General features: G+C 41.6%; 1 protein-coding gene across 2 annotated transcripts; it reads right to left on the reverse strand.

Moving 5' to 3' along the window:
- Positions 1–2,593: 2,593 nt before the first annotated feature.
- Positions 2,594–11,244, reverse strand: LOC131884440 (uncharacterized). Of its 2 annotated transcripts, XM_059232232.1 has the most exons (3): positions 11,102–11,244; positions 4,227–5,431; positions 2,594–2,957 (listed from the first exon to the last, which is right to left on the reverse strand). In XM_059232232.1, the coding sequence occupies exons 2-3, from the start codon at positions 5,429–5,431 to the stop codon at positions 2,801–2,803; spliced, it is 1,362 nt and encodes a 453-aa protein (XP_059088215.1). In that variant the 5' UTR covers positions 11,102–11,244; the 3' UTR covers positions 2,594–2,800. The 2 variants fall into 2 exon arrangements, with proteins under 2 accessions (XP_059088215.1, XP_059088207.1); XM_059232224.1 differs by lacking the exon at positions 11,102–11,244 and having other exon boundaries at positions 4,227–5,525.
- Between the last annotated feature and the right edge of the window lie 633 nt (positions 11,245–11,877).

Consider the following 11,877-nt stretch of genomic DNA (forward strand, 5'->3'; position numbering starts at 1 on the left):
CTTGCAAGGCAACAGAAAAAGGCAATAAACAGGACTAAGAATGAACTTTAGGCCATGGCGGCAACGTTTTTGCAATCATCGTCTGTATTCGTTCATTCCCAACATATTTTGTTTTCATTTCTTTGACTTTTTTCCACTAGCTATTTTTTTGCATTTTTTTTCGCAAATTTTCCAATTTTTTCTCATTTTTTCCCAACTAACAAAAAAGTTCGGCTAAAATAGCAACTGTTTTTTTTTCAAGGTCTACTAATCAGGAACCAAGATGGACATGGTAAGAATTTGCTTCTTAGGGATAGCAGGTTCAATTACCGATGCTTGAAGGTATTATAATGTAATATTCCTTTTCATCTGTGTGTTGCTTGATCTATAAGGCAAAAATAGCCCACTCGAAAGTGTTGCTGCCGATGTTTTGCAAAGTTTATTTCCAAATTGCTGTGTAAATTTGTTTGATTTTTAATGCAAATTTGTTGCCAATAAAGACCATATTTATTTTTATGCTGGGAAAAATGAACGGGACAGAAACAACCAACCGAAACGTTTTTTGGCTAACATAAAATCAACAGATTTGGGTTGCTGTAAGCAACATAAAAATGACATATTTGGGCCAAAAATCCAACATATTTTGTCAGAGCCTAGTCATCAAAGTAAGGTATGCGAATCATATTGATTGAAAAAAAAATCATTTATTTTCGAGACTTTTTAGAGTTGAGGGTGAACCAACACACCGGAAGCTTTCAGTTCGGATCACCACGTGATTAACTCTGAACAATCTCACAATCTCAAATAATGTTCCTTCGAAACCGATCAGGACTACAGCCACGAAAACGTAGGTTTAGTGATCTATTCGTTTCAGTTCCGTTAGAGCAGAGTGCTGTTATTTAATTGTTCGGCGCCAATCTTGCAAATGCATCAGACTAACCGTGCTCACGCCTTCAATTTCCACAAACTCGATTGCCTCCATGTTAAGCCTTTCAAAGGGGATATCGAAGTTCATGGGATCGAAATAGGTATTACCGTAGAGGTTCCACATGAGACCACCTTCCGAAACGGCAAGCGCAAAGTGAATAAGAGCCTCTGTGTGTTGGATGTTTGCCCCCAATTCTGGTATATCTACCTCCAAGATAAGACCCTCGAATGAATTGCTTTTGGTGAAAGCTTTGTAGTTGTTTAAATGCACCACAATATCCGGATTAGCTTCGGGATCTTTGAAGTGTAATCTAAGCGTGCCATTTTGAGACAAATTGGGAACCAAATCCAAACACAAAGTTTGGCTCGAATTCAGGGGATACTTGAAGGGCTCATTTTCCGTCACATTTTTGTAAAGACAATCATCCAGTCCATTGCAGTTGGCGATACTCGAGTACTTGGACCAGTCCACCATGGCATCAATCCTCTTGGATTCTTCGCTGGCTTCCGTAGATTTGGTATGGACAGCCTCATAAGAGACGTTCCTTGATAGGATCTCAAAATTTGGGGAGAGCGTGAACAACTTTCTTGTTAAAGTGATACCATTTGCAAATTTGACCTGAACGATGGGTGAAACGGATTTGGTCTTGTAGATATGAGCTGAGAAACTCTCCGGATTTTCGTATCTACTGAACGTGATATTGGAATCACCATTTAATAGTTGCACCTTTTTTAAATCTCCAAGAAAATGGAACCTTCCCAAATCTAGGAGACTGGCCTTGGGAGAATTTATGTCGAAAATGGGAGAATTTGATGCATCGAAGCTAACGTTCAAATGAATTTCTTCGGCATCCTCCGATTCCATGGTGAATACTTGATGATCATGATCACTCCGGCTTTTCCAAGAAATCATCCTCTCCTCTGAATCCAAGCATTCAATCTCATTTCGAACATAGGATAAATCCCTCTCCAAAAATCCAACGCTTGGCAAAAGTTTTCCAAGCTCCGGATTGATGTCGGCTTTCGGGATTCCTAAAAGAGTCTTGCGCTCATCGCCATTGCATTCAAACTTCCATTTCCCATTGTTGATAAGGCTACGGAGGATATCATTTGTGACCACAAACTGACTCTTGATCACGTTAAATGGATCCCAATCCAATATTGAGTCACAAGATCCATTGACCACGGCAAGAACATTGGTTTTCGAGCTGGGTTTGCACAACCGACAATTCGGGATCCCGAAACAATATTTGCTGGCTTGAAAGCCTTCGATAAAACAGCTGCACTGTGTGATGTTTACGGGCTTAATGTTACTTTTTTCCACTTCAAAGGCCATCAAACCTTTGCTCTCTTGGCAAAACGCCTCGTCTGTCTTGTCTTGGCAATCGATCTTTCCGTCGCAAATTTGATCGAGAGACAGAATTAGTTTTGATTGGTCACAAGCGATCTTGGACCGGGACATGGCCAAAGCCACGGACACTTGAACTATTTGTATGACAAAGCCTTTCATATTCAACTGATGAAGCAACGAAGCGTTTTGTTCGACTGATTAAGTGTCTTTTACGTGTCGACAAAAACGAGTTTCCTTTTCATGGCCATGTCGGTAACGAAGGACTTCTCACCGAAGAAACTGGTCGCAAGATCCTAAGATCTTAGGCATCAACAAAGACACTTCAAGCTATTGATTATTGCTCTGATGCTTTTTATTCTGAATCACACGGCGCTTGCACCAGTAACTCTCGTTACATGGCGATCAAGGAGTAGATGAAAGGAATGGAGAAGTACTTGTATCAATTCTTAAATAATGCCCATAAATAGTCATCCATAATATGTATAAAATAGCGGATACGTATCAAGTATTGAAACTCGAATCATCGTGGTCGGGACTTGAGGCCTAGTTCATAACGAACTCGCCAAAATCTTGCTCGAATTGGCGACACCAAACTTGGAAATGTTGCAGATCCTTGAGAGTAGGTTTTTCGGGTGGGAGCATCAAGACAACATCCTCCTTGTCAAACTTCTTCACATTCACGGTCATTTGAGGATTGGATCTGCAAGATGAGGTTGGGTGAAATTGAGTCTAAGTTTTTCGCAAAACCCGACTAACTATACCGAATTGTCCCCTTAGTCACTTGTAGTGCTTCAGACGGAGCCCACACGTCTCTCACATCTACTATTGTACAACCAAGGAGCTTAAATCATGTAGACAAAAAATGGAAGGTAAATGTACTTGCATTTGAAACATGGATCAAGTGCAACCTTTCGAACTCGATGCATTACGATGTAATCGTGAACCATAACATGCTCACGTTTCCCCTAATCGCTGATCCTGGCATGATATCGCAAGTCTAAAAAAACTGTCAATAGCTTTGACATCCTCTGATTACTTCACTCGTCATGAGGTATGAAGAAACGTTTAGAATTTAAGACAAGCTCTTATTGCATGCTGAAAGGATTCATGATGGCTTGCTTAAAAACCGCATACGTGGGCAATGTCCTCTGATTATGTGCCAACTTGAGGTATTATCCCTCTAATACCTCTCTTAAATGCTTCCTGTGTGTAATTTTGAGATGCTGTCTTCCATGGCATTTTATCTGTCCAAATTGCCCTGAGCTACTTTTTTCCAGACGGTCATTATTTGCATAGTGCAAAGGTCCTACGTCTGTATTTTTCAAGTGGTTTTCGTCTACTGCACCCTTTTCCTCCTCAAAAAATAGTGGGCCAGTTTGGCCCTAAACCATCAGAAATTAACCATATTTCAGAGCACTGCCTGATGATAGGCTGGATGTTGTTACAAAGGAGGTTGGCGATTTGGGTTGAACGGCACTGTGAGGCTCAGCCGATGCATTAACCCCCTCAGTCTGTCGGTGGTACAAAAATGGCTGAAGTGGAATGAATTTTCCAGAGGTACTCAATGCTTGTGGCATATTTGTTTTGCCGGTCATGGCACCACTAAAAAATGTTGACTAGGAGCCAAGCTTATGATTGATGTGAGGTTAATTGAGATTCGTTGATGAGGTTCGAAAAGCTTCGTACTCCGTGTTGTCGCTGCTTGGTGGTTATACCAGTATATATTGAATGGGGGGCGGCGATTCCATTCTAGGAGCTTGTCTGATTATCTCGAACAAGAAATCCCTCTAGGCATTCCGGTGAATGGAAAATGCAAACAACATGTTTAGGTTGATGTTGTGTGAACAATGAATTGCCACATCGGGCACAATTCATCCAATTACTCCTGAAGAACGTTGGAAGTACAAATCTTGGTCAATGGTGAACATAAAACAGTGGTTAGCTTAATGAGATCATAATGAACACCTACCGAGTGTAGTAGGGAATGGCGACTCCATCGGAGAAAAAGACAACGTCGGGAGCTCCGCCATCGAAACTGAAACCTTGGATGTACAGGGTGTGGTCATCCAATTTGAAGATATCACCTTCCACTTTGTGAGTTGGGTGTTGGAATTTTCCCAAGTACTGGGGTTCAGGTTTGGCCGGGGACTTGGGTGGGCTGTAGGGGGCGACACCGGTCTCTTTCTCCATATGATCGTCCATCATCATCTCCTTGGCGTATTTGGGAGTGGTGGAAGCATAAGCGTTGGCATGATAAGCGGGGCGTGCCGGTTTCTCCTCTTCATAGGGCATATAAGGCTCGGGCATCTCGTATTCGTAGGACTTGGACTGAGCCTGGTAAGGTCTGTAGGTGGTGGTGTGGTATGGGGAGGGAGTAGGTCGATAATGGTTGTAAGGGGCATGAGTAGGGGCATATGGTTTAGCGGTTGGGCCATAGGGCTCAGGGGTAGGCCTATAAGGCTTAGGGGTGGGGCCGTAATGTCTAGGAGTGGGCTTGTAGGGCTCAGGAGTTGGTTTGTAGGTGGTAGGGTGGTAAGGTCGAGGTGTGGTGTATGAAGGTTCAGGTCGGTATCCGTTCTGCTTGGTATGGGGCATGTGATCGTAGGATTTATGGTCATGATAAGTCATGTGGTTCATGTAAGTCTGTGTATCAGGCTCTTGGAACATGTGGTGGTTATATCCAGGCATGTGATAGCTTTGGTAATGGTAATTGCGGCTATCTTCACCATACGAGGGCTTGGGATATGCGGGTTCATGCTTGGGCTCTGGGTGCTCATAAGCGGGTTCCGGGTGCTTGTAGGCTGGTTTTGGGTGGTTGTAGGCGGGTTCAGGATGTCCATAGGCAGGCTCGGGATGTCCGTAGGCTCGCTCGGGGTGCTTGTACGCGGGCTCAGGTTGATGGTAGGCCGGCTTTGGAGTGGTATATTTGGGTTTCTGGTAACCGTACTGACGCCGTTCATAGCCATGCTCCATGTGAGGCATGTAATGAGGCTCTCGGTATTGTTGATATTCATGGGGACGGGCATACACTGGTTCTTGGTATTCCATGTGAGGCATCTCGTGGCCATACATCATCTTGTCATCCATCTTTTCGGAAGGAGCCCCATGGGAACCATACTGAGCTTCCGCGGACACGGCCGCAATGGCCAAACCCAAGAAGACAAACGACCTCATCTGAAACATTGAAAGCCGTCATGAATACGATTAGCTGGAAGAACGAACATCACAACCGACGAGTGCGAAGTCAGTGTGATGCATTTTCATACACCATGATGGCCCTTGTTTCGCCAAGAGGGCCAATTACAGCTCGTGCGTAAATGTCAATCATGAACCATCAATATCCACCATCTAGACATTGAAGCAATGGTTACTTGTTGGTCTGGTGGCAGGCGGGGATTGATACTTTCGTGATGATATGGATATCACCTCAGGTGATTGACAACTTTGTTAACCTTTTGTGCTTCTAGGCATCTCCGATCTAGTACTGTACGTGCTACATATGAGTATACATTCTTGCGGCTTTACCATTTCCCACCGTTATCAGTTGCTGGCGCTAGTTGACTTGAACCGACTTAATGGCGAATAAGATAATTGCATCCCCCAAAGTGTTAACTACTGCATTGACTATCCCACAACCCAAAGAAGCCGGATTTTTTGCCACATCCAGCTAAACTTGTATTCCCTCGAATCCCTAAAGTAGCTGAACAATTCGGTCGTTGTTCGATCGGTTGGTCGGTCAGACCACGATTGCATGTTGGTTGGTTGGAAGCGTGAATCCATCATCACACCATGGCTTGCAGGAGTCTTGATGGACAATTCAGTCAATCAATAGCTATCATCCATCCATCGGTTGGCTGCTTCCTCTATTTCTTTCCCATTTTCCGAGCTCACAAAAGGTGTTGATTTGTCAAATGGCGGTGGTATCAAAACCCCCCAAGTCGATGATCATAAAAAAAAAGATTGAAAGCTTCTTGGATCAGGATATCGATCCCTGGCCTAATCATGACACAGGCAACCAATTCCGTCGCCCAGGACACAACACATCCATGTTATCGGGCAAGAATAAGTCATTTGGCCCAATGCAAATGCCACTTGGTTGTTCAATCAATCTGCGGTTGGTTCTATTTTCAAATGCATCTCCGCAGCGCTTTCGGCAATCGTGATTAGACACTCGGTCTCAATAAACAACCCATGACAAGGGTATTTTCAAGCCTCCATTACGTCATACTCAGTTATTGTGTGAACTTCCGTTTATCGAGGTAGTTGGTCACACTATTGAAGATTGTGAACAATTTTAGCGAGATGGATATTCCATCAAATTTACATGGTCTCTCGGAGGAAAGAAAGGCCACTTTTGACATAAGACGATACAGAATTTGTTTGTATACAAACTAAAGAAACACCAATTGGGTTGATTATTTTTTTAAAAGGTAGCCCTCATAATTTGGCAAACCTTGGATATCATTGTCATGAAGGTTGGAAAGTGTAAATGACCTTTATTGACAAATACTTTTGAAGAAAGAAGAAGAAGAAGAAACACTCATCCTTTAAACAACAGCATGTGCATGATTGAAATTTCTCCATTATTGTTATTTTTTCTTGATAATATCAAAGAAATTCTAGAAATATGGACTGTGAACGGGCTTCCCTCCAAATCGACCTGTTCTTGGTCAAAACAACTCCGAGCCATTTTTCAATATATAGTAGTAAAATAAGAAATTTCAATCTCCCTAATGAAAAAAGGGAAGGTTATTTTAGCTCACTTACTGTCAAAGTTCTACAGTCCAAGGCTTTGCAGCTGACTAAGAGCTAGCCGAAAATTGAAATTTTATGTAATGATTACGTACATTGACCACATCTCCTGAGTATTCCAAGCATGAATATGGGTCATCTCTTCGACCACATCTTGTGATGCTATAAAGCGCTAATTTTGAGTGAACTGAATGATTCAGAAGATACAAAATTATCCCTTTCATTGGTAGTCAACATATGCAGAAGTCCACGTATTATCAATCAAGTGAATAAGTGAATATTTCCGCTCTGTTGGTAAATAGATTGTTCTTTGACCTGTCAAATTTTGCTTTTTGACCGGAGGAAGTCAGTGACGAGAGTTAAAGAAAGGTTTGGCATCACATTCATCTGATCACTTTTGATCTCTCAATCACCGACAAGATTGAACCACTCAGGACTGACATGAGCCAAATTTGATGACCTAATTCCAATTATTAAAAACCCATATCCCAACCATATTTGGGGAACAAAACAAAATTGGCTTGCTTATTCCCCTCCCCCCCCCGCCTTCGGACATATTTGGAGTTCTTTCTTTGTTGCACATACATATAAGGGTCAAAAACTCGTTTGGTCGTGATATTTCCGTTGCTGTTTTGATTTGGTTCGTTGCAAAGATATCGATGGCAGAATTGACCAATGAAATTGGTTTGATCTTGACATGCATTGACGTCTCAATGAGCATAAAATGAATTCTTTTGATTTATTGTCTACTATTATTCTACCTTGACAAAGACGTCAACGGGTTTTGGATGCAATGGTTGCAAAAAGACAAAAAAGGGATGCCATTTTATCGCAAATGATGAGAATTTTGTAGGATTTGACTTTTTATGCCGGATAATTGCCGTAAATATGAAGTCATCCACTTGACTTTTTTATATGAATTGCAAGAGCCTGCCTGATTAACTTGATAATTGCACATACCCATGAAAAAAGCGACGTGACACATCTTGTCAAGGTTTAAAGTAAAGATCAAGAAATGCACTTCATTTCCTAATTCAGCCAAGTTTTGAAATTGGCGTGAACTAACGCTGTCACCGTTGCACAATGAATATTTTGATACCTCCATTATAATATGACTTAATTTGATTCTAGTCGTAATCAAGCTTACCTTTGGCTTTAAGTTATTAACTAACCCTTAGCTTTGATAGTTTAATAGTGAGTGGTTTTAAATGAGCTCCATTTGATTTTCGCAACGTATAGCAAGGTTGAGGCGAAGGAATTGAAATGGTTTTGATTGGATTTCTAAAATTTGGCTTAGTGCTAAGTATACTGATTTTAAGCCTTTAATCCAAAAGGATGCAGAAAAACGTTTAAAATTTTGAGATTGAGCTCTGATATGGCATTTCAAAAAAACCTGATCAGTTTTCGTAAGACCCAAGTTCACACAATTTTTCTTGAAGTCTCTATCGCGAGCTCATTCTTGGTTCTGGGGCACCACTTTGTCATTTTCGTCATGAAGTACTTTATTCCATACTACGACCCATTTCCAATAACTTTTCCAAAATAACCAATTCGAAAGGAGTTGCTGCTTTTTTGACCAATTATTTTGTTACCACTTACATCTAATCATACTCCATGGCTGGAATTTTTAAATCTAACCCATGCTCTTGTCTTGGCCCGATTTGTCGCCGAAAGATTGATGGTGTTCTTCTTGTTCCTGATGTACAGGTGTCAATATGAACAATTGCTCTTGTCTTGCCTCGAGTGGAGTGCGAGAATGTGCAATGTGCATACTTCGACCGAGTAACGCCTACTGTACGTATGTGCTACTTGTGTACTTGCTCACTCACAAACCAAAGCAAGCGAACCTATGGAGAAGCATGCGTGTGTTCTCTTACTCTTATGCACTTGAATTACTGGAAGTCTCCTAAAGGGAAGATCAGAGGAGATTACCCTAAAACTGATTAATCCGGTTTTGCAAGACTTCACGGAAATGGAAACAAGTCGATCTTTCAAGAACAAGAGTGTTAGTGAGTGCAAAGACCATTTGTTTATGGTGTTGGAGGTCGGTTTTGGGTGGAAACTCGAAAGAGGGATTAGTGTCATGTTCAGGAGAGATTCGGTAGTTAGAACTTGAAACTAGACAATTTTCCTTATCAAGTCCGAAACTGACGAGTTCAAGTGGCAGAAATGGTCTTTTTCTTTTACCACTGTTGCTTCAAATTGTCACTCATTTGAACTTAACGTTGATTACTTTTTGATAATGTATGTTAGATCAATGATCAATGGATAACAACAAACACGCTGACGAGGTGAAAAAGTTGTTTCATTGTCTATTACTGGTCACACTTCAAATTTTTCACAACTTCCATTGAGAGATTCCGTACTAGTCGACAAATTCGGAAAAGCGTGGTTCAATTGTTGGTGCAAATAATGGATTCAATCATACTTGACTTTTCACCCGAGAGACGAGAAGCATGGCCGGGGAAAAAATATTGATGGCTCGTAAATTCCAACCTAGATCTGAGATTAATCATGTGTATCAGTTAAGCATTGGGCCTACCACGATTTTGAACGGTTTTCTAGCCATAACTCATTCCTCGTTGAGTTATCTGAGCACCTGGAGGTAATTTTTGAGCTTACATATCAGATCTAAACACCATTACCATTCCCAGTTAAATCTATCCGTCTTGGTGTGGATTCAGAAATACGAAAGGTATCTTTTAATCGTTGGAATCTTCATTTTGATCGAGCTCTACCTGCCCATTCATCAAGAAGATAAATGAAAGATTTTAGGCCAAACAACTTCACGCGATAAGCATTTGTTCTTTTTAAAGATATGATTCTTCTTTGAACGCACTCAATATCTGCCATAGTATGCTGTTTTCAATAGTTTTAGCTAAACTGATGATCCTTCCACATGGAGATTTTTGTAACAAATTGAAACTGAATATAGAAATAGTCTGCGAGGTAAAATTACCAGACATTTAAATAAAAGGATCGAATCATAAGCTTGGAAGTGAAGAGTATTTAGTACATCGATTTGATCATTCGAATCCTGTTGCATTGAAGACAAAAACAGAACTAAGACCGAAATCCTTGCTCTAAAACTCGTACTAAAACATGTGATTTGACATGGTTCGGACTTCCGTTGTTTGGTGTAGTAATGATAGGCAACAAAATGGTGTTATCAATCTCAATCCTTAATTAAGATGTCCGAGACAATATTTGGGAGCAGCCATAATCACAAACTTCTGGAAATATTTCTTTCGTGCCCTTGCTTAGCAAACAAAAAACATCAATTTTTCCCGAAACACAAGAAGAACCGTAAGATAACCTTTGAACGAAGAAAATAAAGTTCCAGGATAGTCACCTAAAAACATAAACATTTTCATAATGATGCTTTCCTGTAGTAGTATGACATTAAAAAACTTCGAAATGCAATCGATTAATCTTAGCTTTCGAGGTACTAACTTTCCCCCCAAGAATAAAGAACGGAAATAGTCTCATTATCCGTGTCATCTGCGATGTTGACGAGAAATGTGATCAGGGATTTCAGGGCTCAAAGCACTCTTTAACGTACGAGATGGGTTCTTTTTGGCTTAAGTGTACGACATTTCGATCCGCCTCTGTGTTCCCACACCTTTAATGTATCAATGCGCACAACCAGGGCTAACGTCAATTTCATTCCCGAAATGCTTCACGAAAAGAGTGTTTAAGACCTTCTATATTGCCATCATGCAATGAAAAATAGCCATCACATCACGTCCACCAGTTTGAAATAAGTCGCAAGAAGGCGGGGTTTGATGTCCAAAATTGACAGGATTTAGCGTCGTTTCAAGAATTCGAATTGGATCAAGCCAAATTAGGTGACACGCTTCAATTTCAGCGCTAAACTAAAACAAGGAACTGCGCAATCTTGCCATTTGCCGGTTACGAGTCTCCCCAATTAGATGCCTCGCTTATAAGAACGATTTCATTCCTAATGATAAGAGATCAAAGACACCATTGTGAGCATCTCGTAGATCTATGGTTCTTTTTAGCGTGGAATCGGATTGGATCTCACGCCTCATTTGTAACTTGATACCAACTCAAGATAAGAGGCCTGCCTACCTTGTGTACTACTCTCTTGGATCGCGGATTGGGGTTGATGGCACAATGAGTTTTGAATCAAATCAAGGGCTGGGATTGTGGATTGTTGCTAGTGAACTATCCAATGTCACTCACCAAACTGAAGCAACACCCCGAAATTGGATCAAAAACCTCTCCTTTCGGACAAACCAAGAAACAACGATCAACGAGAGGAAGGGCCAGGCTCAAGACCAAGGGTAAAGGAGGAGGAGGAGGAGGAGGGTGCATTCTGGAGAGCAAAGCGTAGATCCGCACGATCGAACGTAGCCTCGTTTTTTTCTGCCGCCGTGACGCAAAATTTACGCAATTGTTGCCTTGGTGCCATGGGGTTGGGTCCTAGGTTGGCCCTTTTCCTCCCCCTCCTCCTCCTTCTCCTCCGCCTCGTCGCCTTCTTCTTCTTCTTCGTCAATCCCGCCTCCGTTGCTCCTTCATTCAAGCATCTCGAGAGGAGCGTTGGTGTTGCAGGATGTTGCCAGTTTATTCTCCTTGGAGTGTAGCCTGAGCCGTGACCCCCCCTCTGAAGAAGCAATCTTTTGCAATGGGATGACTTCCCGCCTGGCTGGAACTTTTTGGACTTGATTGAATTTAGAACGGGTACGCGAGTTCCTGTGACACTCCAAATGTGTATATGCATATCGACAAAAATGTCTTCTGTCGTCTCAGTAACATTTCATTTTCTGTTATGCATATTCTACTTTTCTACAATTGATACCCTCTACTTAACTATGTCCGGCATATCCAGATCTAGTGTGGTCCAG

This window comes from Tigriopus californicus, chromosome 1 (assembly GCF_007210705.1).
Source record: "Tigriopus californicus strain San Diego chromosome 1, Tcal_SD_v2.1, whole genome shotgun sequence".
Taxonomy (NCBI): Eukaryota; Metazoa; Arthropoda; class Copepoda; order Harpacticoida; family Harpacticidae; genus Tigriopus; species Tigriopus californicus.